The sequence below is a fragment of the Cetorhinus maximus genome, chromosome 4, assembly GCF_964194155.1.
Source record: "Cetorhinus maximus chromosome 4, sCetMax3.hap1.1, whole genome shotgun sequence".
Taxonomy (NCBI): domain Eukaryota; kingdom Metazoa; phylum Chordata; class Chondrichthyes; order Lamniformes; family Cetorhinidae; genus Cetorhinus; species Cetorhinus maximus.
In genome coordinates this window covers 6,044,590-6,065,603 of record NC_135882.1, presented here as the reverse complement: position 1 = coordinate 6,065,603, position 21,014 = coordinate 6,044,590, and the positions used below count along the sequence as shown (strand labels likewise).

Here is a 21,014-nt window from a genome sequence, read left to right as displayed (position 1 = left end):
TGAAATTGTTTTCTCTTTTGGGGGAGACTAGAGACACTAGGAGACACCATTTAAAAATAAGAGGTCTCCTTTTCAAGGTGGAGATGAGAATTTTTTCTATCAAAACATTGTTAGTTTGTGGAATTCTCTTCCCCAGGAAACAAACAGAGGCTGTGTCATTGAATATATTCAAGGCTGTGTTAGATAGATTCTTGATAGACAAGGGATTCATGACAGGAGGCAGACAGGAAAGTTGAATTAAGACTGCAACCAGATCACCATGATCTTATCGAATGGTGGAGCCGGCTCGAGGGGCCGAATAGCCTACTCCTGCTCCTAACTCCTATGTTCCTATATACAGTTTGCTTCTTTCATCTAATCATCCAAAGTAATTAAGGTATAAAGTTACACATGGGATTTATAAACACCCTGTATACAGTGTATATGTATATGAACTATCTTGGTCAGATGGTTTGGATGTCAGACATCAAGTTGGGCCTGTACTCATTGGAGTTAAGAAGAATGAGAGGCGGCCTTATTGAAACATATATGATTCTTAGGGGGCTTGACAGGGTAGATGCTTGTGGGAGAGTTTAGGACCAGAGGGCATAATCTCAGAGTAAGGGGTCACCCATTTAAAACAGGGATGAGGAGGAATTTCTTCTCTCAGGAGGTAGCCAATCTGTGGAATTCTTTACCGCAGAGGGCTGTAGAAGCTGGGTCGTTAAGTATATTCAAGGTGGAGATAGATTTTTAATCAGTAAGGGAATCAAGGTTATGGGAAGAAGGCAGGAAAATGGAGTCGAGGATTATCAGATCAGCCATGATCTCATTGAATGGCGGAGCAGACTTGATGGGGCAAATTGGCCTACTTATGCTCCTACGTCTTATGGTCTTCTCCTGGCTCAGTCAGGGCAGACACAGCAGAGGAGGACAGAAGAAGCGCTTGAACGATGTGCCGAAAGCCAACATGAAGAAGTACAACATTGACATCCACTCTTGGGAGATCATCGCCCTGGATCCAACCAGATGGTGGCAGAGGCTGTAGGAACGATCCCAGCGTTTTGAGACCCACCAAACGAAGAGGAAAAGCGAGAGCAGCGAAAAGTCCATGCCATGACCTGAACGGATAACGCATGACCCAATGTCCTCGTTAGCAAATTCTGCAGATCCCGAAACTGCCTCCTCAGTAATCTTGAGATTCATGGGAGACAATCATCCTCAATAGCGAGGGCCAGTCAATATAATTTATTTGATATATATATATATATATATATATGTGTGTGTGTGATATAACTAGCTATATATATTACATTTTGTAGAAACTTTACGAAAGGGAGGAGGCTGCTGTGGAGTATAATGTGGGCTAGCATGAGCCAGATGGGTTAAATGGCCCTGCTGCAGTGCAGACTCAGTGTAACATTGCGGGAATCAGCTGATTGTCCCGCGACCCGGAAGCAGTGTGAGGTGGAGGCGCCAGGTGCAGCCACGTCACCGGAAGCAGCGGCCAGTTTTCCCAGCGGCCCCTTGGGCCGGCAGGTCAGTCGGTGGGCGGGCGGACGGGTAGGGCGGAGGTGTTGTTGCTGCTGCTGCTGTTGTTGCTCCGTGTGAAAAGAGAGCGAGAGAGAGAGAGAGGGGGAGGTTTTGATTGGACTGGTTTTCCCCTCCCCCGGACCCTTCCCCGGGTTTAGGATGGCGGACAGCGGCCTGGGCGAGTGGTACCGCAACATCCCCCTGGTGACCAGGTACTGGTTCACGGGCAGCGTGATCTTCCCTGTCCTGGAAAGGCTCAACATGGTGAGCGCCAGGACCCTGGTGCTGTGGGCCGAGCCCTTCTTCAACAATTTCCAGGTAGGGCCGCAACTTGCCTCAGCCAGCGTCAAACTCTAGCTGCCTCTGCCTTAGGCCCCAGGTCCTCCAATCTGGTCTCCCCACCTTTTTCCACTGGGTGGCTAGCCCCAGGTTAATGATAAAACTACATCCATATGAAAGTGCTGCATGTAAAGTGTATAATGATGCTTTTCGCAGGTATTTACTTCTAACCATCAGGGAGATGGATTTGCCACTTTCTCACTGCACCGTCTGTCCTGGTGTTTGACATGTTAACTTACTTATCCTCCCAACAACCTATGTATCTACCTGTCCCTTCAAGCTCCACCTACCCCGCAAGTGGTAAGAGTGTGCAAATAGCGCATTAGACTTATCAGCCGTCTCAGATCTGGAGTGGAAGCAAGTCACCCTCGATCCTGAGGGGCTGCCTATGATGACTTATTTACATATATTTAAAAAAATACCCCTCTCGAGTGAGGCTGAGCTCACCTGGGTGCCCACCTTGATGACTGTGCATCCCCCTGGGGATGCTGTGGTCACTCCACATTCCTCCATGCTTTGAAGTGAGACTACCAGCCCAGCCTGCGCCCTTCTCCCGCCCCTGTTATTTTGCGGACTCTCTGGAAAGTCCCTAGTTTGGGAATGCCCTTAGGCTCCAAGGTCAGATCCAAACCCTCTGACACAGCAGGTTTGACCATCCCCACTTTGTAAATGTTTCCTTCCTCCCTCCCTCCTTTCCAATTTACATTGCAACATATAAATGATTCAGTCAATCCTGAAAACCAGTGACTTTGACACAGCTTTTGGTCACCTGCCTTAATATCTCCCTGTGTGCTTCGGTGTCAGATTTTGTCAGACAATACTCCTGTGAACCATTTGGGACATTTAACTCCGGGTAAAGGTGCTATACAAATAAAAGTTGTCTGTCACTTTTGTTTTTATTCTGCTCCTCCTTGACAAATTGACATTTTAAGTTGACAGGGCTCAGGGCAGGCAAAGATGACTTTCAGTTTATAAGGTGCAGTTTGCATGCAGTAGAAGGAAGAATGTCATTTTTTTTCCTGATCAGTCAAAAAACAATTTAAATTTTTTTAGTATTTGAAATGTTGTACATAACTACATTGTTGTAGAATGTTGCATCATTTTTATCCACATATTGATATATAAACATTTACATTTTTATGAATATACGTAAATGATTTACTAGCTGTTGGATTTGCATGTTGGTCACTAGGTTGATGGTGACACTTTGGGACTGATTTGTGACTTGCTATTATTCATTTAGCTCTCTTTTATCACTTGGGCGGATGGTAATGTTACTGGACTAGTAATCCAGAGGCCCAGACTAATGCTGTGGGGACACAGGTTCAAATCCCACCACGCAGCTGGTGGAATTTAAATTCACTTAATAAAACCTGGAATTGAAAGCTGGTCTCAGTAATGGTGACTATGAAACTATCAAATGTAAAAACCCATCTGGTTCACTAGTGTCCTTTTAGGGAAGGAAATCTGCTGTCCTACCAGCCTGGCCTATATGTGACTCCAGCCCCATCACAATGTGGTTGGCTCTTAAGTGCTGTCTGAAATAGCTCAACAAGACACTCGGTTCAAGGGCAATTAGGGATGGGAAACAAATGCTGGCCTTGCCCAGCAACACCCACGTCCCATTAAAGAATTTTTAAAAACTTTGTACTGCCTTTTTGCAAACTCTAGATCTGATGATTCGATCGATAGTGACGTGACATCCAACCTTGGGGGGGGCTGCATATGTAATTATCTCTTTTTATTACACAGGTTTTTCCACATTGAGTTTTGAAGACCCTCTCCATTTTCATCACAATTCCAAATTACCTTCTAAGGAATTGAAACAAATGTGTATAGAAAAAAATCTACACAGCTGCGCTCGTCATTTCCTGACAGAATGTCAGTTTAGGGCAGTCAGCACATTCTACAAACCTTTTATTTAGAGCTGGAAATCACTGAGCCTGTACTGACAGAGCCAAAATGTTGCACACACTGGTGGTGCTGTAGCAGTAGAATAACCGCAGCCGACCCTGCAAAGCAACACTGCGGTATCAGTTTCTAAGCAGTGTGGATATGATAGATTCAGCTTGTTGGCATGCTTAGTGCGCTCAATTTTTAAATAAACTAAAACCTAAATTCCCTCCATTTTTAGAAGTCGTTGACTCTGACTGGGATCCACGGCTGCCAGGAGCCCCCGCATAGCTTGCCTCAGTGGCCAGTCTTCATGTTTCTCACCCCGGACTCTGCTGGTAGCCTGTAAACTTGATGAGCACCTTGTTGAGTTTGATTCTGTCCACTCCGCATATCAGTAGGAGAGGGGGCAATGTTACTGGATAACAATCTGGAGTGGGTTTCCCTCTCAGCAAGTTTAAAGTCAAATTGCCACTGCCCCTTAAACTGAGAGTTGTTCGCTTGTTGTAAGTTGGGTCTATCCACTCTGAACACTTCATCCAAAGGCAAAGAAGACTTCATTCTTTCAGAGGATGTGGGTGAGCATTTGTTGCCCATTTCTAATCCCTAAATCCCTAGAACTAGGTTTCTTGCTCGTCCATTTCAAAGGGCAGTTAAGAGTCAATCACATTGCTGAGAGTCTGGAGTCACATGTAGGCCAGACCAGGTAAGGATAGCAGATTTCCTTCCCTATGGGGCATTAGTGAACCAGACAATCGATGATAGTCTCAGTAATGGTGACATAACTATCTTTATAGTTCAGATTTATTACCTGATTTAAATTTCACATAGTGGGGTTTGAATCAGTGTTGCTGGAATATCAGCTTGGACCTCTGGATTACTAGTCCAATGACGTTACCACTGCACCGCCGTCTTCCCCCATAAACACTGACGGACATTAATTTCGTATTTGATCACAATTACAAACTGCCAATTCAGTTCCCATTAACTTTCCTCTGTTTTGATTTGGATCTCGGGTTAAGATTATTTTTAACAGGGCCCTCCTAAAAGGGAGCACTTGAGGCACTGATTTGTGGCCTATGACATTGGGGTTCTGGCTGCCACTGATCCGATTTAAAATAGTCATGGCTGTGTGCCACTCGAGTAATGCAGCTCAGACCCCTGGGCTCTTGCCTTGTGGAATAAGTGTCGTCTGCATGATGGCATTCTTTGAAATAGTTGCCTACCACTGTACATTCTCAGGTTATTGAAGGCGAGGGGTTAAGTAAAGGAGTGCTAACATTAATGGAAATCTTATATTTTACCTTGGACTTTTTTTCCATCGGTGTTTTGGCATTTCCTAAGTTGGTGAAGTTGAAGGTTTAAGAGACGATCAGAGTTTCTGTATAAAACTCTGTATAAAAATAGGAGGTATCAAACCAAAGGGATTCTTTATGAAGTGGCTTGAAGAATGAGGAGAAAACAGCAATTTGCACAATTTAATCTCAAGTTCTAGCCTTTTATTGCTAACCTTTAATCTTGCTGTGTTTTATCAAAAGACACTTCAACCAATCGCACTGCACTACAATCTTAGTGCCAGGCCTGTATTATGGGTATTTTCTTTTTGTTGTGGAACTGACAGGTCAGAACGCCAGCTTTGAAACTCCCAGTAATGCGCATTGTTTGCAGCACCAGGTCTGATTAGAACAGGAGCCACACAGCCTCAATTTGATACTTTAAGGAATTTATTGCAAAAAAAATGAGCAGGTGGAATAATTACACTGCCACATCAAGTAACAGAACCCAGATTATAATATAGTTCACTAGAATTGTCCTGACTGTACCTGCAAGTTGCTTTCATTACCTAGTTCAGGATATACGACAGTTGAAGTGAAGGGATCTCATGGTGACATCATTGGCCATTTCCCTTAATTACAGCATAGGTCACCCAATAGGGTTGCATTATTTCAGTAACGGCTGCCTTTCTTGGAGCACAATCCTTTGTGAGCAATTTCTGAAACGCTAGCAATCAGTATTAGCAAGTCCCCCTGTGGCAGTGTGCTGGTAACTGATCTTGGTATGAGTATGCACCCTATGTATATTGGGCAGAAATTTGTTTGTTTTTCAGTCTTCAAGGGGGATACATCTGTACTTTAGCAGCAGTGTAAGATATTTGCCCAGAATTGGCTGGAATGAGGGCTCTTGTTGTATGCTCCTTTAATTAAACTCTTTCCCTCGCCTCTCAGCATCTTGCGCAATTCCTCCTTGGTGATACGAGTTTAAGTAGTTCACGAAAGAAGCTTTTGAATTCTATTTAATGAAATTTTAATGACTCTTTCTGCAGATTTTAATTAAGTGGCTTTTATGCTTACAGCTATTCAGTCCTTTCCTTTTCTAAAGAAAAACTTGCATTTCTATAGCGCTTTTCTTGACCTCAGGGCGTCCCAATGCATGTTGCAGCCAATGAAGTACTGCTGGAAGTGTAGTCACTGTTGTAATGTAGGAAACACAGCAGCCAATTTGAGCACAGCAAGATCCCACAAACAGCAGTTTGTTAAAGGCCAGTTAACCTGTTTTAGTGGTGTTGATTGAGGGATAAATATTGGCCAGGACACAAGGGAAAAATTACACCGTTCAACTGAATTGTGCTATTGGATCTTTAAATCCATTACTGAGGGAATGCTGCACTATGGGAGGTGATGTCTTTCAGGCGAGACATCAAACTGAGGTCCTGTCTGGCCCCCTCAGCTGGATGTAAAAGATCCTGTGTCACTATCGTGGAAGAGATGTTCTCCCCAGTTCCCTGACCAATATTTATCCCTTATTACATTGCCCTTTGTAGGAGTTTGCATGTGCAAATCGGCTGCCACATTACAACAGTGACTATACTTCAAAAATGATGAATTGGTTGTGTTAGGCACTGTATAAAGGCAAGCCGTTTTTTTTAAGGAGGCAGAACTAGGAGCTCCTAGAAGAGCAAAATAAAGATTACAAATAAAGCCGTGTGCGGCAAGTCATCGTCAGTAGGAGAGTTCTGGAGCAGCAATTCAATGGCTCATGGCTTTGTTTGCATCAGTATGGATTTCTCGCTGCTGTTAGTTTAACGGTATTTATGAGCGTCCTGTGCATAACAAATTATAGTTTTGCTCCTTTGCACTTTTTGAAAATAGGACACTAGCAGCGTGGCAGATTGTGATGGTGGGTAGCGTAAGCTAGAAATATTATCGTTTTTGTCGCAGATAGCTTGCATATATTGTTTGTTTCATACCGCATTGATGGTGTGTGTGAAGCTAATGAATGGCCAACCCTGTTTCTCTTTTATATACACAGATATGGAGGCCAATAACTGCAAGCCTGTTTTACCCAATGGGATTCCATTACTTGATTCAGCTGTACTTCCTGTATTCATATTCCTCGAGCTTGGAAAGAGGTAGATTTCTACTCCTGTGTTTGCACTGGATCTAATGAGCACACTTTGTCTTACGGAATTTTTCTGAATAAATATTTTGAATTATAAAAAAAATTAAATGTAAATACTATTCCAGGAGTTTGTCTAGACTAAATGTGTATTCCTTTGCTGAAATTGCTGTTATTTTAGAAAGCATGTTTTTAAAAAAAAAAAATCATCTTTGGGCAGTTAAGTATTTTGCTCACAAGCTTTCATTATTGTAAAGGGTCATCACTACCATTAAACTTCACTTTCTGAAGCCTTATTTGTTACACAAGCATGGGAGACAGCAATGCAATCCACATGACAAGGCATTATTACCCTGTTTGATCACCTGTTATATTTGTCACAGCTTATATACCCTGATGCAGCCTTTCAAATCTCTCATAAGCCTCATTTGCAGTACTTTTGCACGCTCAATAAACCGGGACATGAATTGAGATTAGAAGATTGAAAATCACTGACCACCTCGACAAAGCCACAAATCTTTTTTGTTTGAAACTATTGCCAAAATTTTAGAAAAATGACAGAACATGGAAATGTTTGGTGGGAATGGAATGGGATTTGTGTCTTACTGTTGGAATTGCCAAGGGAGCTCTAAACTGCAAGCTGGTGGGTGCAAGCCTGACCTGGGGCCGAGACTGGATCTAATATCCATATCGATGCTTTTGAGTTTGTGAGGTAATCTGGATTTATATTGTGCGGTAACCTAATGAACCAAGAAGTGGAAAAGTACATGGCCACAGCCCTTCCTCCTACTAATTTTCCTTTAATTTTAATTTTGGGATTAGTGGGCTTTTTTAAACAAGGATATAAAAGATGGGTAAATTGAATTAAAATGCAGATCAGCCATTTAATGGTGGAACAGGCTCGAGAGACTGAATCTCTGCCTCCTGTTTTTTGCTGACGATGGTTTGTGATGGATTTCCACTCCCACTGGTGTAGCATCACTTTTTGTTTAAACATTGTGTTAAGTAATATTACAGCGTGGAGGAGCTGTCTGGAGTTGTAACAGTGATGGCGCCTTCACAAAATCAACACACTGGCTTTGTGGAGCTGAACTCTCAGAATGAGTTTGTCTTGAGATTTCCCATAACCTTAATGCATGCTGCAACAATCCCGGCGGAGGGAAAAATCAAATAACTCTTGTGGCTGTGCCAAAATGCTGTGCTTCATGTGTTTATGGGCATGCACAGATGGCTTTAGATTCCTCATTGACAAGAGGAGGTTGCTCCGATTAAGTGCAAGGAATGCACTGGTATGGAGTGAAAGCCACAAATTCAATCATGGTTCTGGCAAGGTTATAATGGCAGGAAATGGAGTTCACTGGATCATTCTACTTTTACCAAGTCCGCAAAATTTATTTTAAAAATCTCCCTTCTCTCCTCTCCCCTTTCTCTCTCCCTCTCTCGCCCACCCCACTTCGATCCCGGCCGCCAACTCCCCCCTAGCTCTCCGTTGGTACAAATAGATAGATTCAGAGAAATATCACACTTACTTGGTATTTTTTACATAACTGGGGATATTGGAAGATGCATTTTTTTATTCATAAATTTAGGTTTATTTGCTTAAAAGTATGCTAGGCAGAGAAATTTGTAAATGCTTTCCAGTTGTAATAATTATTACTATATGAAAATGTTGGAGGAATGTCTCGTAGCCCCTTCCTCTCCTTTGTTTAAGCAGATAAATGATTTTTTTTCCCCTCTGGCCTGTTTTTTTCCCCCCCCCACCCCATCTCTCCAAAAGGTGCAGGCTGCCTTCTGGTGCCTGTGCAGTGAGTGTCAGCAGAACTGTTTGTTTGTCTGCTGAGGGTGGGGCTGGGTTGGCAGAAGTCGCACTTGTTGTTCCATTGGGAGAGCTACCAGTGGGGTGGCGGGGGTGGCTGGGATTGCGGAGAATCAGACTTTAACACCTGGGGAGCAGCTCACCCGACAATCTCATTAGCAATGGTAGTGGTGGCGTTTCTTCCTCAATAGCTGCCAGAAGTGTTGGATGGTTTCCAACACCCTACGATCTGAAATATCAATGTATTTTACTGCTATTCTTGAAATACCTGAAGGAATGGTCTGAAATAATTCTTGTTTTTTTTATATAGGGTTCTTTGATGGAAGAACAGCAGATTACATTTTCATGTTGTTTTTCAACTGGATTTGCACAGTGGTATCCTTTTTGTGAAGAGATATTAAAGAAAATGCATTTCTATAGTGTTTTCACGACTATAAGGCATCCCAAAATCGTTAAGCAGCCAAAGAAGTACTTTTTGAAGTCACTGTTTTAGGAAACACTGCAACCAAGTTGCACACAGCAAGCTCCCACAAACAGCTATGTGATAATGACCAGATAATCTGTTTTTAGTGATCTTGATGGAGGAATAACCATTGACCAGGATACCAGGGAGAATGCCCCTGCCCTTGAAATAGTGCCTCGGGATCTTTTATGAGGGTGGGAGCAGCCTTGGTCTAACATGTCATCCAGAAGACACCATTCCAGAGATGTAGCACTCCCTCTGTACTGCACTGGAGTGTCAGCCTGGTTTTTTTTTCTCTTGTGCTCAAGTCTCTGGAGTGGGACTTGAACTCCCAACCTTCTGACATGTACACCCAAAGAAACACCTGCTAATATATTAATAGGAATGACCATGCCGTTTGTGTTTTCCTGATCAACACTATAACAGATAGTTGGATTAACCATGGGAATGCTTGTAAGTATTTTGGCAGAGGTGGTTACACTTCATGAAAATCTAGTTGGTGTTTGATTTTAAGATGATGGAAAAATTGCAGGTTTAGTTTGCCCACAGCCACAGTTAGTGTTTCATTTTGGGTGAGTAGAGGGAGATTGATGATAAATCTCACTTTAAAAAAAAAAATTCGCCTGACAATCTGCCTCAGCTTTCACACAGGTCAACCCTTGTGTTGCTGATCAAATTAAATCTGAGATCAACAAACTAAACAGCAATTGGTTTACGTTGGTGTGAAAGATACGTTTAATTATGTTTAGCATTTGATGTCGGATATTTGGTGATTATTTTTGCCTTTGGCCCCACTGTTTTCCTCCCTCAGTTTTACCATCGAAGGCCGAGCCTTTGGCCATTGTGCCTGCAGCTTCTGTTAAAAAGCATAATATAAATGCAAGTTGTTCCCCCTGCTCCGTATCCTGTGAAACACCTTCTTGTAGTTAATATCTCTCACTTGATGACTCAAGTAAATGGTTAAAAAGGTCCTTGCAATTAAAAATCAGAGTCTTGGTGTTTGGTTTACACCCTGGTACCATAACTTTTTAGTTTCTTTATTAGACTGATATGTAAAGAATTTGGTACTTCATTCCCCTTCCCCACCCCCAGCCAAAGAGTGCTCATTAACTTGACGAAACGCCTGGGATTTCAATATCTGGGAACATAAAGATTCTGCATGCAAATCAGCTAGAATGTGGCCTACTCCAGAGTTATAATAGTAAAACCATAATTCCTGCCTTACACTTTGCGCATCAATATCAAGGAGTGGTGGTTATAGAGAGACAAAAGGGAAAAATATACCACTGCAATTTGAGAATTCTTCAATGAGGGAAAATTAGTGGCTTCTTCGTAAATGAAAGATGTTTAATCCTTGGGTGGGTGGCAGGGTACATTGTTAATATTGTGTTAATTGAGCACATATAAAGAGGGACTGTCGGGCCAAGGTGGACATAAGCAGGTCCATGCACTGGGCAGTTGAGGGGATCGTTCCTCCTGATTGCCTGTCTTCCCCCCCCACCCCGCCTCTTCTGTGGTTACATCCATGCTGGGGTGTCCCTGGAGCGGGAGCACACATTGTGTCCACTGGTGCGTTCAAGGTCTTCTGCAACTGGTGCACACCACAGGGGCTGGGGGCTAGGGGCTGGAGTGCATCATCGGCCTCGGGAATGTTATTTTAATTTAAGTTTCATTGTAGCTTTTGTTTCAGTCGCAGTACCCCTTTAAGAGGTTGTTAATTAATTCATTTGATTTGATTTCACTTAAGAGTACACTTCCCCTTTCGGGGCTTGTTTATTTGTTTATTGAAAGAACATGAAGAGGGTCAGCTGGAACATGGAGAGTTAGTACACAGGAGCAGACATATATAATGATTCATTCTGTAAATAAATGGGCCATTAAGACAAGGATTTGTGTTTAGCTTCACACTTCACCGTTTGGCTTTGGATCCATTTGTTAGGACTGCGGGTGATAGCTTCCAGAATGCGATTTCTCTTTTTTCTGGTGCATTCTTACCTAACTCTGGCTATTGCTGACCAAACACTTGTTCTTAAGCAGGTATGTTTCTGTTGTACGCAGCCTGGTGAAATGCAGTGACATGCGTGCAGATTCGTCTGAAAGAAGAACAGGCTCCATATAGCCTAGCTTCTGGGCAGGAATGTGTTCCATGTGGGATATCAAACCGCAAGTGAGAAATTGGAGTGATTTATTCACATTCTTTGAACTCCAATGCCTGTCGCAGCACACTCTAAACGATGTAACACAGACTGTTTTCCTGAAGGCTGACACTTAGCTTGGTGGTGCGGTGCTGGGAACATACCATGGAGAACCAGCCGCAGTGAGGTTACACTTACATGACTCAAACTGCAGCAGTGTAGACCCTGGGGGTTTGAGGGAATGCACAGGCATGAACAAAGAAAGATGGTGGCTAGGCACACAGGGTTGTTTCCTCTTTTGCCAATACAGGTGACTAATGGATTTATAATGCATTAAACTTTTCTTGTTGACAGATCCTTTTTGTCCCCCTTGTTTTGACGGTGGTGTATGTGTGGGCACAACTCAACAAAGACCAGATTGTAACGTTTTGGTTTGGGATGACATTTAAGGTAAGGGAATTGAAGCATTGTTGTTCGTTTTAGTGTTGGAGCAAACTGCAGTTCCCAGTGGCGCTGTCGCTTATTTAGTCAGTCTCCACAGTCACTCCCTCCAACACTGATGCATAGTGGCAGCAGCATACTATCTACAAGATGTACTGCATAAACTCACCAAGTCTCCTTAGACAGTACCTTCCAAACCCATGACCGCTACCTTCTAGAAGGACAAGGGCAACAGACACATGGGAACACCACCACCTGGAAGTTCCCCTCCAAGCCACTCGCCATCCTGACTTGGATGTTCCTTCACTGTCGCTGGGTCAAAATCCTGGAACTCCCTCCCTAACAGCACTGTGGGTGTACCTACACCACAGGGACTGCAGCTGTTCAAGAAGGCAGCTCACCACCACCTTCTCAAGGACAATTGAGAGATGGGCAATAAATACTGGTTCAGCCAGGGGTGCCCACATCCCTTAAGTTAATTTTTAAAAAGCACACCATCTGATTTGTTAATGCTCCTTTGACAGCACTTTCCAACCCCTGACCTCAACTGCCTAGAAGAAAGAGGACTTCAAGCACATGGGAACATATGGCAACTGCAAGTTCCCCTCCAAGTCACACACCATCCTGACTTGGAACTATGTTGCTGGGTCAAAATCCTGGAACCTGCTGCTGAACTGTGCGTGTACTTACACCATACAGACTGCAGCGGTTCAAGAAGGTGGCCCACCATCACCTTGTCAAGGGTTGTGAGAGATGAGCAATAAATATTGGCCTTGCCAGTGATGCCCATGATCAGTGAATGAATTAAAAAAAACTCAAGATGATCCCGGCTTTGATCGGTGGTCTGTGTCTAGTTGGCTATTGTCGACCAAGGCAACAGCAGGCTGCTACAATTAACCTTTCATATAGCTTATTTTATGTTCTTGGGCCATGCCAGCTATTGAATACTTTAGTCTGTTGTAATGTAGGGAAAGGCGCATAGCAAGATCCCACAAACAGCAATGAGAGAAATGGCTGAATAATATGCTTCAATGATTGAATTGGTTGAGTGGTAAACGTTAACAAACTGGACCTTGGTTTTAGCATCTTACCCGAAAGACGATGCCCGCTCTGACAGTGCAGGGCTCCCTCAGTGCTGCACTGGGAGGGACAGCCTGGGCTATGTGTCCAAGTCTCTGGATTGGGGCTTGAACTCATGACTCCTTAACCCAAGCAAGAGTGCTACCACGAAACCTAGGCTGACACTGAGAGTGTCGACTATTGGCTATTCCTTGATATTTCCCATCTTCAGAAGTGTCTAATCTTCATTCTCCACCTTCCTGGTGAGTTTGTACAAGCTAGAACCTTGATGTGAGATATTGAGGTGGGAGTGAGGAGCAGAAGCCCCTATACCACTACACAGTGAAGCACATAACAATGGATAAACATATAAGTGCCTTCCTGAACCTCTCGATAATCACTTTTCAATAAAAAACCTATTTTTAAAAGTAGCGGTACAGCACAACAAACTTCACCCTTTCTTGTTTTACATTTTCTTCTTTCACAGGCTTGTTATCTACCTTGGGCCCTGCTAATATTCAACTTTATTCTAAGAAATTCGTAAGTGAACAAGAGATTAAGTTTCTCTTTTTTTTATCCCTCGGGCACACATGATCAGAAATTCAATTTGTTTGAACGCGCAGTGTAGAAGTCGGTCTCTGAGCCTTGTAGACCAGGGTTGACCTATTGTCTGACAATCGGGTCAGTGAAAGGAGGCCCCAAACCTGATGTCAACGCTGCCAGGTTGGAGAAGGCGTATCTCCCAGAGTTACTGCTCCTGACTACTCAATGAGCCTTGCTGGATGTGGGCTCCAGGTGAAAACAAGCCTGGTCTCCGCTGTGATGCTTTTTGGATACCCCGTGAGCACACGCACCCATACACGACCGGTGGCTACTTGCAGGGGTGGAGTGGTAGTTAGAAGGTAACTGTGCCATGTAAATCATATTCCAGTGAAGGTGAGTGTCAAGGAAAGCAAATTGGAGAGGAAAAAAGATAGATTGGCATATTGACATGTGAATATGCAGACCGGGTTGAGAGGCCATTTTGTGGCTGGTGTAGGGTGTTGGCATACCAAAACTTGTATTTACATAGCGCCTTTAACTTGGTAAAATGTCCCAAAGAAATTTATAGGAGCTTTATCAAACAAAGTTTGACACTGAACCGCATAAAGAAATCAGGTCCCAGGCCCAACCTTGGTGCTCCAGGTAGCCCCTTGCCCAGATAAAATGGGTACACAGAGGGTCCTGAGGGTTAGCATGCCTTAGGCATTTTAAAAAGCAATGAAGTTTGAGTTGCTGGTAAGTGTTTTTTGTTTAGTATTTTTATATTTAGCTGGTTTCAATATGCTGGGGTTGGGGGGAGTGTCATTTTCCATCATTCCTCTAACAATTTAAATAACAGATTAAAAACTATCATACAAAATGGTGAAGATCAGTTTTCCTTTCAGGAGCTTCAAATGTATGGTTAGAGTTGATAGGAAAAGGAGTTCACGAGGGGATAAAAACTTTGGCGGAACGTCTCTGGGCCCCTTTGTCTGCACCCCATGTTTATAGGCCTTCTGCCTGTACCTGGGGGTCGCACAGAGGACATGTCATTTCACAAAATGGGCTGTCCCAGGGTTTGTACCATCTGCATGGTGACCTGCTGGAAGTACAGCTCACTTCAAAGGTTTCCACACGATCGAAACTTTCAGGCTGCTGGATGGGCACCTCCCACTTCCAGGAGGCTTGAGAGGGCCACAGCCTTGTGTAGGGTTCACAAACCTCCCCAGCACTGCCGTTCTGAAACTCGGGTGCCAGAAATAGACTGAGGACGCCTTTTTCCCCTTCAATTTAGTCGGTCTTCTCAGTGTAAATTTCTACTCCGAACCCCTTGCAACATTCTTTGAGACTGACATCTGGGAAAACTGTGCGGTTTGGGCTGTGAGCATGTGTTCCCTATCTTTATTACTTCCCAATACTGTGCTTCAGCAGCACTCTGTCACACATAAGTAACCTTTCCTCTTAAAATATTAGGGATGACGTTTTTGCTTCAAATGTCATCAGCGACTCAGGCACAAGTTGTGCCTGTTTTGCAAAGCATTTTTTTTTTTCACATTGAGTTTTTGCTCAAACTCATTTGCATATCACCGAATGTAAAATCTGCCATGCACCAGCAGGTTTGGGCAGCGTCTTACAACGTAATTTTTTAAAAATCGCTTTCAAAATATTCTGTGGTAACTTGGTGCGGTTTGATTAATAGAGCTAAAAATGGATTTTTCACAAGAAACAAAAAAACAATCATTTTAAATTGCATTGTCAATCCACCGCTCATGAGTAAGCTGATTTTTAAATTATAGAAAATGACTTCTTTAAGAAAAATATGCAAAACTATTTCCTGCTTAGGTTGGGGTGCAGTCATCAGTACCTTAGTAAATTTTAAAAACCACTCAAAATGTGTCCATGCGCCCACAAGATCCTGTTTCAGTTTTGGATCTTCCGAGGAGGCTTGCAATGTGCAATTCCCAGTGGTGATTAATTCAGCCCGAAGCAAGGCCAGGTTTGTGGAGGCGGGGGGCCTTGTTGGTATTTTAAAAACTAGTGCAAAAGATCGCAGAAACTTGGATTGCACTGAACACTACCGGCACTTAAAAACTCTGTCATCTTTAATGCTGGTTTCACTGGTGTTGGGGGAGTTGCACTGAAAAAGCACAAACAAGCAGGATGCTGCCAGCCTAGATATTTACAAGCCACTCAGCACTGTGAGCTAAAGCCTATTCCAGACAATGGTAAGGAGCCCTAGTATAGTGCCCTAGAGCATTGTAACAGAGACTGCCTTCAAAGAAGAGGCTTCTGGTCACTGTCCAAAGTGTAGTTTGTTTTTTTTTAGCAGTGCCGCACTTAAGTTTAATCCTTTGTTCAGGTGATGGGTTTTAAATTTATCGATGCATTCCTCTGTCAAGTTCCATAGTTTTCTTGAACCTCTCTAACACACAATATTTTTTTGAAAAGCTGCTGAATACTTTTGTGTGGATTTTTGATAATTCTTTTTAACTCCATGGCAGGGTAATGGATGAGCTTGTTGGTATCTTTGTTGGCCATATGTACTACGTCCTGATGTTTAAATACCCTCAAGAATATGGCGGGAGAACATTTCTTTCTACACCGCAGTTTCTGTAAGTAAACGCCAGCTGGTACTGACACTTGGCTCTTGATTTTGTTTCATTGAATCTTTAACCGGTTTGGTCGCCATTTTGTGAGGGGGTTATATTTGAGGGAAACTGTTCTTACCGTTTCATCTCCTCTTGCCCCGCTGCAGGTCTCGATGGTTCCCTCCGAGGAGGGGTGGCATATCCGGTTTTGGAGTCCGACCGGCTAGCAGGAGACCACCAGCTGAGGACCAGGGGAATCGATGGGGGAGAGGCTATTTCTGGGGTCAGGGCCAAAGATTAGGAGACAACTGAACATCTCTTCTATTGAAGGGCCGAACACCTACATTTGTGTCATTTACAGTACAATATGTGTTGACTAAGAGTATTGTGTGTTCTGGGATCACAGTTGAAAGTTTTAATGATTGTGGGACGCTAGTAGGGATGCCATGTCTACTTAGCTGCTAAAGAAAGGACAAGAAATATTGATATGGAAATGTACAAATGTAAATCTCCTGTAGACTAAGTACTATAAATCTGATCTTTATGGCAGAATCTAATTTTCAGAAGATTTTTGTAGAGTAAATCAAAGTTTGTAACCTGATCTTTTTTTTTTAAAAGTTGACCAGTCTGAACAGGCAGATATTCTTCCAGTTACTAAAGTTGAACCTTGACTACCCATTGTAACAGGCCAATTTCCTTTTACACCTTCCTTGGGGCATAATAGAGACCATCGGGAAAAGCAGGATTCCCCGAATTACTGATTTCTCTACTGCTTGAATGGGCAGGGTCTGCATTGATCAGGGTAGCAGGGAAATCGCTAGAGCAGAGTGCATGCACACACCACCCGTTCAGAATTTTGTTCCAGTTTTATGACCAACTTCCTGGGGCCTACAGCAGAACTAAAAACCGAAGTTACTTTGCTTGGGGACTGCTGTATGTTTGTGGTGTTGGAGGAGGGTGTGGGAAGGCAAGCTGTCAGTGAGGGATTATATTCTGAAACACACCAGCAGCTCCCCTTGATCACCCATGGCACCCCTCAGAAGCTGGGTAGTCAATGTTCTACTGTGTTGCTTTTTATGGTTCTTTCACAGATTTCTAAGGTTTGGTTAATTGACTGCTTCTTTTAGTTTTTTTATATATTCAGCGAGGTTGAAAAGTAGAAAGTCAGTCAGCAAATAGAGAATAATGTTTAATCACTTTATTTTTGCTAATTTCTTAGCTATGTTATGGTTAGAGTTATTGCCAAATTGTATCTCTACCTGTATTTGAGATCTTAAACCGGATGGGCGATTCTCCTGAATTGGAATCCTTAACGTCAAGAATAGAAATAGTGTTTCCAGGGATAGATGGGACAGCTCAGCAAATGCTGATTATATGAACATATGTACAAATTAGGAGCAAGAGTAGGCCATTCAGCCCCTTGACCCTGCTCCTCTGTTTCCCCCGTTTTTGATTCTTTGCTGCTGCCTCTTTTCCAGGTCACTGAATGGCACCAAGGAGAGGCTGGCAAACTGGGGCATTTGCCAGCATTACGCTCAAGCTGGCCACCAAGGAGAAGCTCCATTTGTTTCCCCAACTCCTGACCTGCATTTGGTGCTGGCTTGTGAAAAGGATTGGTAGGGTCAATCATGGTAGAAACCTCCCATTGTTCCTTGGTGTCCTGCTGTCTAGTTCCTTCTTTTGATTTGGAGGTTATGGATGAAGCGGTGATAGAGACCAGGGGAATATATTTACAAAGATTGCTTTTGTAAGGAGAGTTGAGCTGCAGCAATCAGGTGACCAGAAATGCCAAAGACACGTTCATCTCTTGATCCTAATCAGTGCTTCTCTTCCATATTGACATATACTTTATTGTTTAAACAAGTTTGTCATAGGTAATATTCAACATTCATCTTAAAAAAAAACTCTTCTGAATTTCATAACTCCAATAAGTAACCTAAAATAAGTCTTAATGCCTGCTCTTCCTGTGAATTTTTTCTGTTCTAAATTCCTATGTCCTTATTTATGATGGAAGCTTGTGACCCTGTAGTTAGCATCCCCTGCCAGTGGAGGCCGTGCGATGCCACATGTGACAGGAGGACCTAACTGCAGTGTGCAAAGTTTTCATGGATACTTTGCATTATAAATGCGGTCCTAGGAATTTATATTGGAAAAGGTTGACAGGTGTTTACAATGGAAATACAAAAATGAGGACAGAACATGCAACTTTTTACAGTGGGGAAGGAATTACATCTTCACTTCCTACCCTTAAACCCTGCTGCACCCCAGAGCTGCGTTTTGTTGACTGCCTGTATGCTATGGGAGATCAACTAGTGTACTGAGCGCCGTTAAATTCTGGAATGTTAAAGTAGCAGCTTTCGGACAGCAGTAACCGCACTGTCCAGTTCTAAATAATCCATTTACATTGTTGCAGCAAGCAAATTGTAAAGGCAAGTTCTGCAAGTGAATGGAGGTCAAAGTTGATAGGGTAGTATCAATTCTTTGACCTTCAATCCCTTTAAGTAGTGGTGGGAGTGTGGAATTGGTGAATTAACACACATTATTCCGTATTAAGCGGGACTCTTTTCTGCTTAATTCACTTCAAAGTCAAATGTTAATGTGTGATAGTGTAGATTCTCCATTTGTCAGTTCAATTGCCCTTTTAACCCAAGGCATCAAACATGATGCTCAGTTCATCAAATCTAGGCACATCCACAAGAAACAAATTGGACTGTTGCCCTCCTAACCTGCGACTATAGTCTAGACACTGGAGACATGGGAACAACAATTTAACAGCACAGTCTTACCAGATTGCCTGTGATTACAGGGTTTCATTATTAATGAATTTGAAAGCCTCGACCTCCCTTTTCTTTATGGTTGATTTAAATGTGGTACATAAGATTTCTTTTTCAACTTGGATTGGAATGTGTGCGCACGCACTCAGAAAATGCGTTTCAACTTTTCCTAAATCACCGGATGCCCCAGATGGATGAGGAATGTTTTTTATTTGTTTTCTGCAACCTGTGAAAGATTATTTCTTTCTGCAATGTGTTAGATTAAATAAGGGTATTTTTGTGCTTGTTCTCTTCCACTGGGGAAGGTTGAATGTATAAATAAAATATTACTGGTGAAACCTCAAAGGATATACAGTTAGTGTACACCAATCCCTTAAGCTGTTTTGTATAAAAGATGTACGCTTTTGTAATTAAATCACAAACTGCTGAACTTCTAAAATCAGTAGAAGCCTTTCAGTGGTTTATCTTTTGGTTCTTGTGCAAGATTTTAATGCAACATATTACTGCATTAATACAAGCATGTTGGCTGCTGGGCAACCTTGCAGAGATGGTATGAAATGCAGATGCAATCAGTATGGCCGCCTGCAGAAGTCAAAACTAAGCTAATAATAGCAAAATGAAGCCTTGAGGAAATAGTAAATCGCCCTAATGTCCTCAACCCATCTACTTCCCTGCAGTTTAGTGGCTGGGAATTAGGGAAAACATCTTGGAGGCTGCAGGTTAAATCCTTGTTTGCAGGTGCAGCTCACTTTTGTGTTCCCAGCACCATGGAGAGCAGCGGTATAAGGAATTCAGGGGAAAAGAACGTGGAAACTTAGGGGCAGGTCATTCGGCCCTTTGAGCCTGCTCCGCCATTCAATATGATCATAGCTGATCCTCTATCTCAACGCTGTACTCCGTTCTCCCCATCCCCTTGACACCTTTAGGGTCCAGGAATCTAAGTTTCCTTCTTAAATATATTCAGTGACTTGGCCTCCACAGACTTCTGTGGCAGAGAATTCCACAGGCTCACCACCCTCTGAGTGAAGAAGTTTCTCCTCATCTCAGTCCTAAATGGCCTAACCCGTATCCTGAGATTGTGACCCCTTGTTCTAGACCCTCCAGCCAGAGGAAACATCCCTGCAGGCAGTCTGTCCACCCCTGTCAGAATTTTATATGTTTCAATGAGATCCCCTCTCATTCTCGTAAATTCCAGAGAATACGGGCCAGTCGACCCAATCTCTCCCCATGCAACAATCCTGCCATCCCAGGAATCAGGCCAGTGAACTGACACCATAAACATCAAGAAGAAGGCAATAAAAGGATAAGGTGATTGGACTAGATGAAGGGTGGGAGGAAGCTTCACTGTTGTTGGGTCAAAATCCTGGAACTCCCTAACAGTGCTGTAGGTGTACCTACACCATGTGGACTGCAGCGGTTCAAGAAGGCAGCTAACCACCACCTTATCAAGGACAATTAGGGATGGGCAACAAATGCTGGTCTTGCCAGTGATGCCCACATCCTATGAACGAGTTTAAAATAAAGTAGCATATGTCCTAAGAGGGCGTTGGTGACCATGGACTTCCATTGGATTATTCAATGATTATGCTTGGCAAAGTACTGCAGCGTTTTGCTATTTGTTCTGTGCTGTGCCACAGGGATCAGTGCTGGGGCCTCAACCCTACAATTTATATAAATGATTTGGATGAAGGGACCGATGGTATGGTTGCTAAATTTGCTGATGACACAAAGGTAAATAGGAAAGTAAGTTTTGAAGAGGATGTAAGGAGGCTACAAAAGGATCTAAATAGGTTAGGTGAGTGGGCAAAGATCTGGCAAATGGAGTGATGTAGGAAAATGTGAGGTTGTCCTTTTTGGCAGGAAGAATAAAAAAAGGCATCTAAAGGGTGAGAGATTGAAGAACTCAGATGTAGAGGGATCTGGGTGTCTTAGTGCATGAATCACAAAAGCTCAGTATGCAGGTGCAGCAAGTAATTAGGAAAACTACTAGAATGTTATCATTTATTGCAAGGGGAACTGAATACAAGAGTAGGGAGGTTATGCTTCAGTTATACAGGACACTGGTGAGACCACATC

At 43.0% G+C, this 21,014-nt stretch overlaps 1 protein-coding gene across 1 annotated transcript; it reads left to right on the top strand.

Moving 5' to 3' along the window:
* Positions 1 to 1,469: 1,469 nt before the first annotated feature.
* On the top strand, positions 1,470 to 19,380 carry derl1 (derlin 1). Its single transcript, XM_078539881.1, has 8 exons — positions 1,470 to 1,830; positions 7,054 to 7,153; positions 9,267 to 9,331; positions 9,846 to 9,872; positions 11,909 to 12,004; positions 13,542 to 13,594; positions 16,078 to 16,188; positions 16,332 to 19,380. The coding sequence occupies exons 1-8, from the start codon at positions 1,672 to 1,674 to the stop codon at positions 16,474 to 16,476; spliced, it is 756 nt and encodes a 251-aa protein (XP_078396007.1). The 5' UTR covers positions 1,470 to 1,671; the 3' UTR covers positions 16,477 to 19,380.
* Positions 19,381 to 21,014: the final 1,634 nt, after the last annotated feature.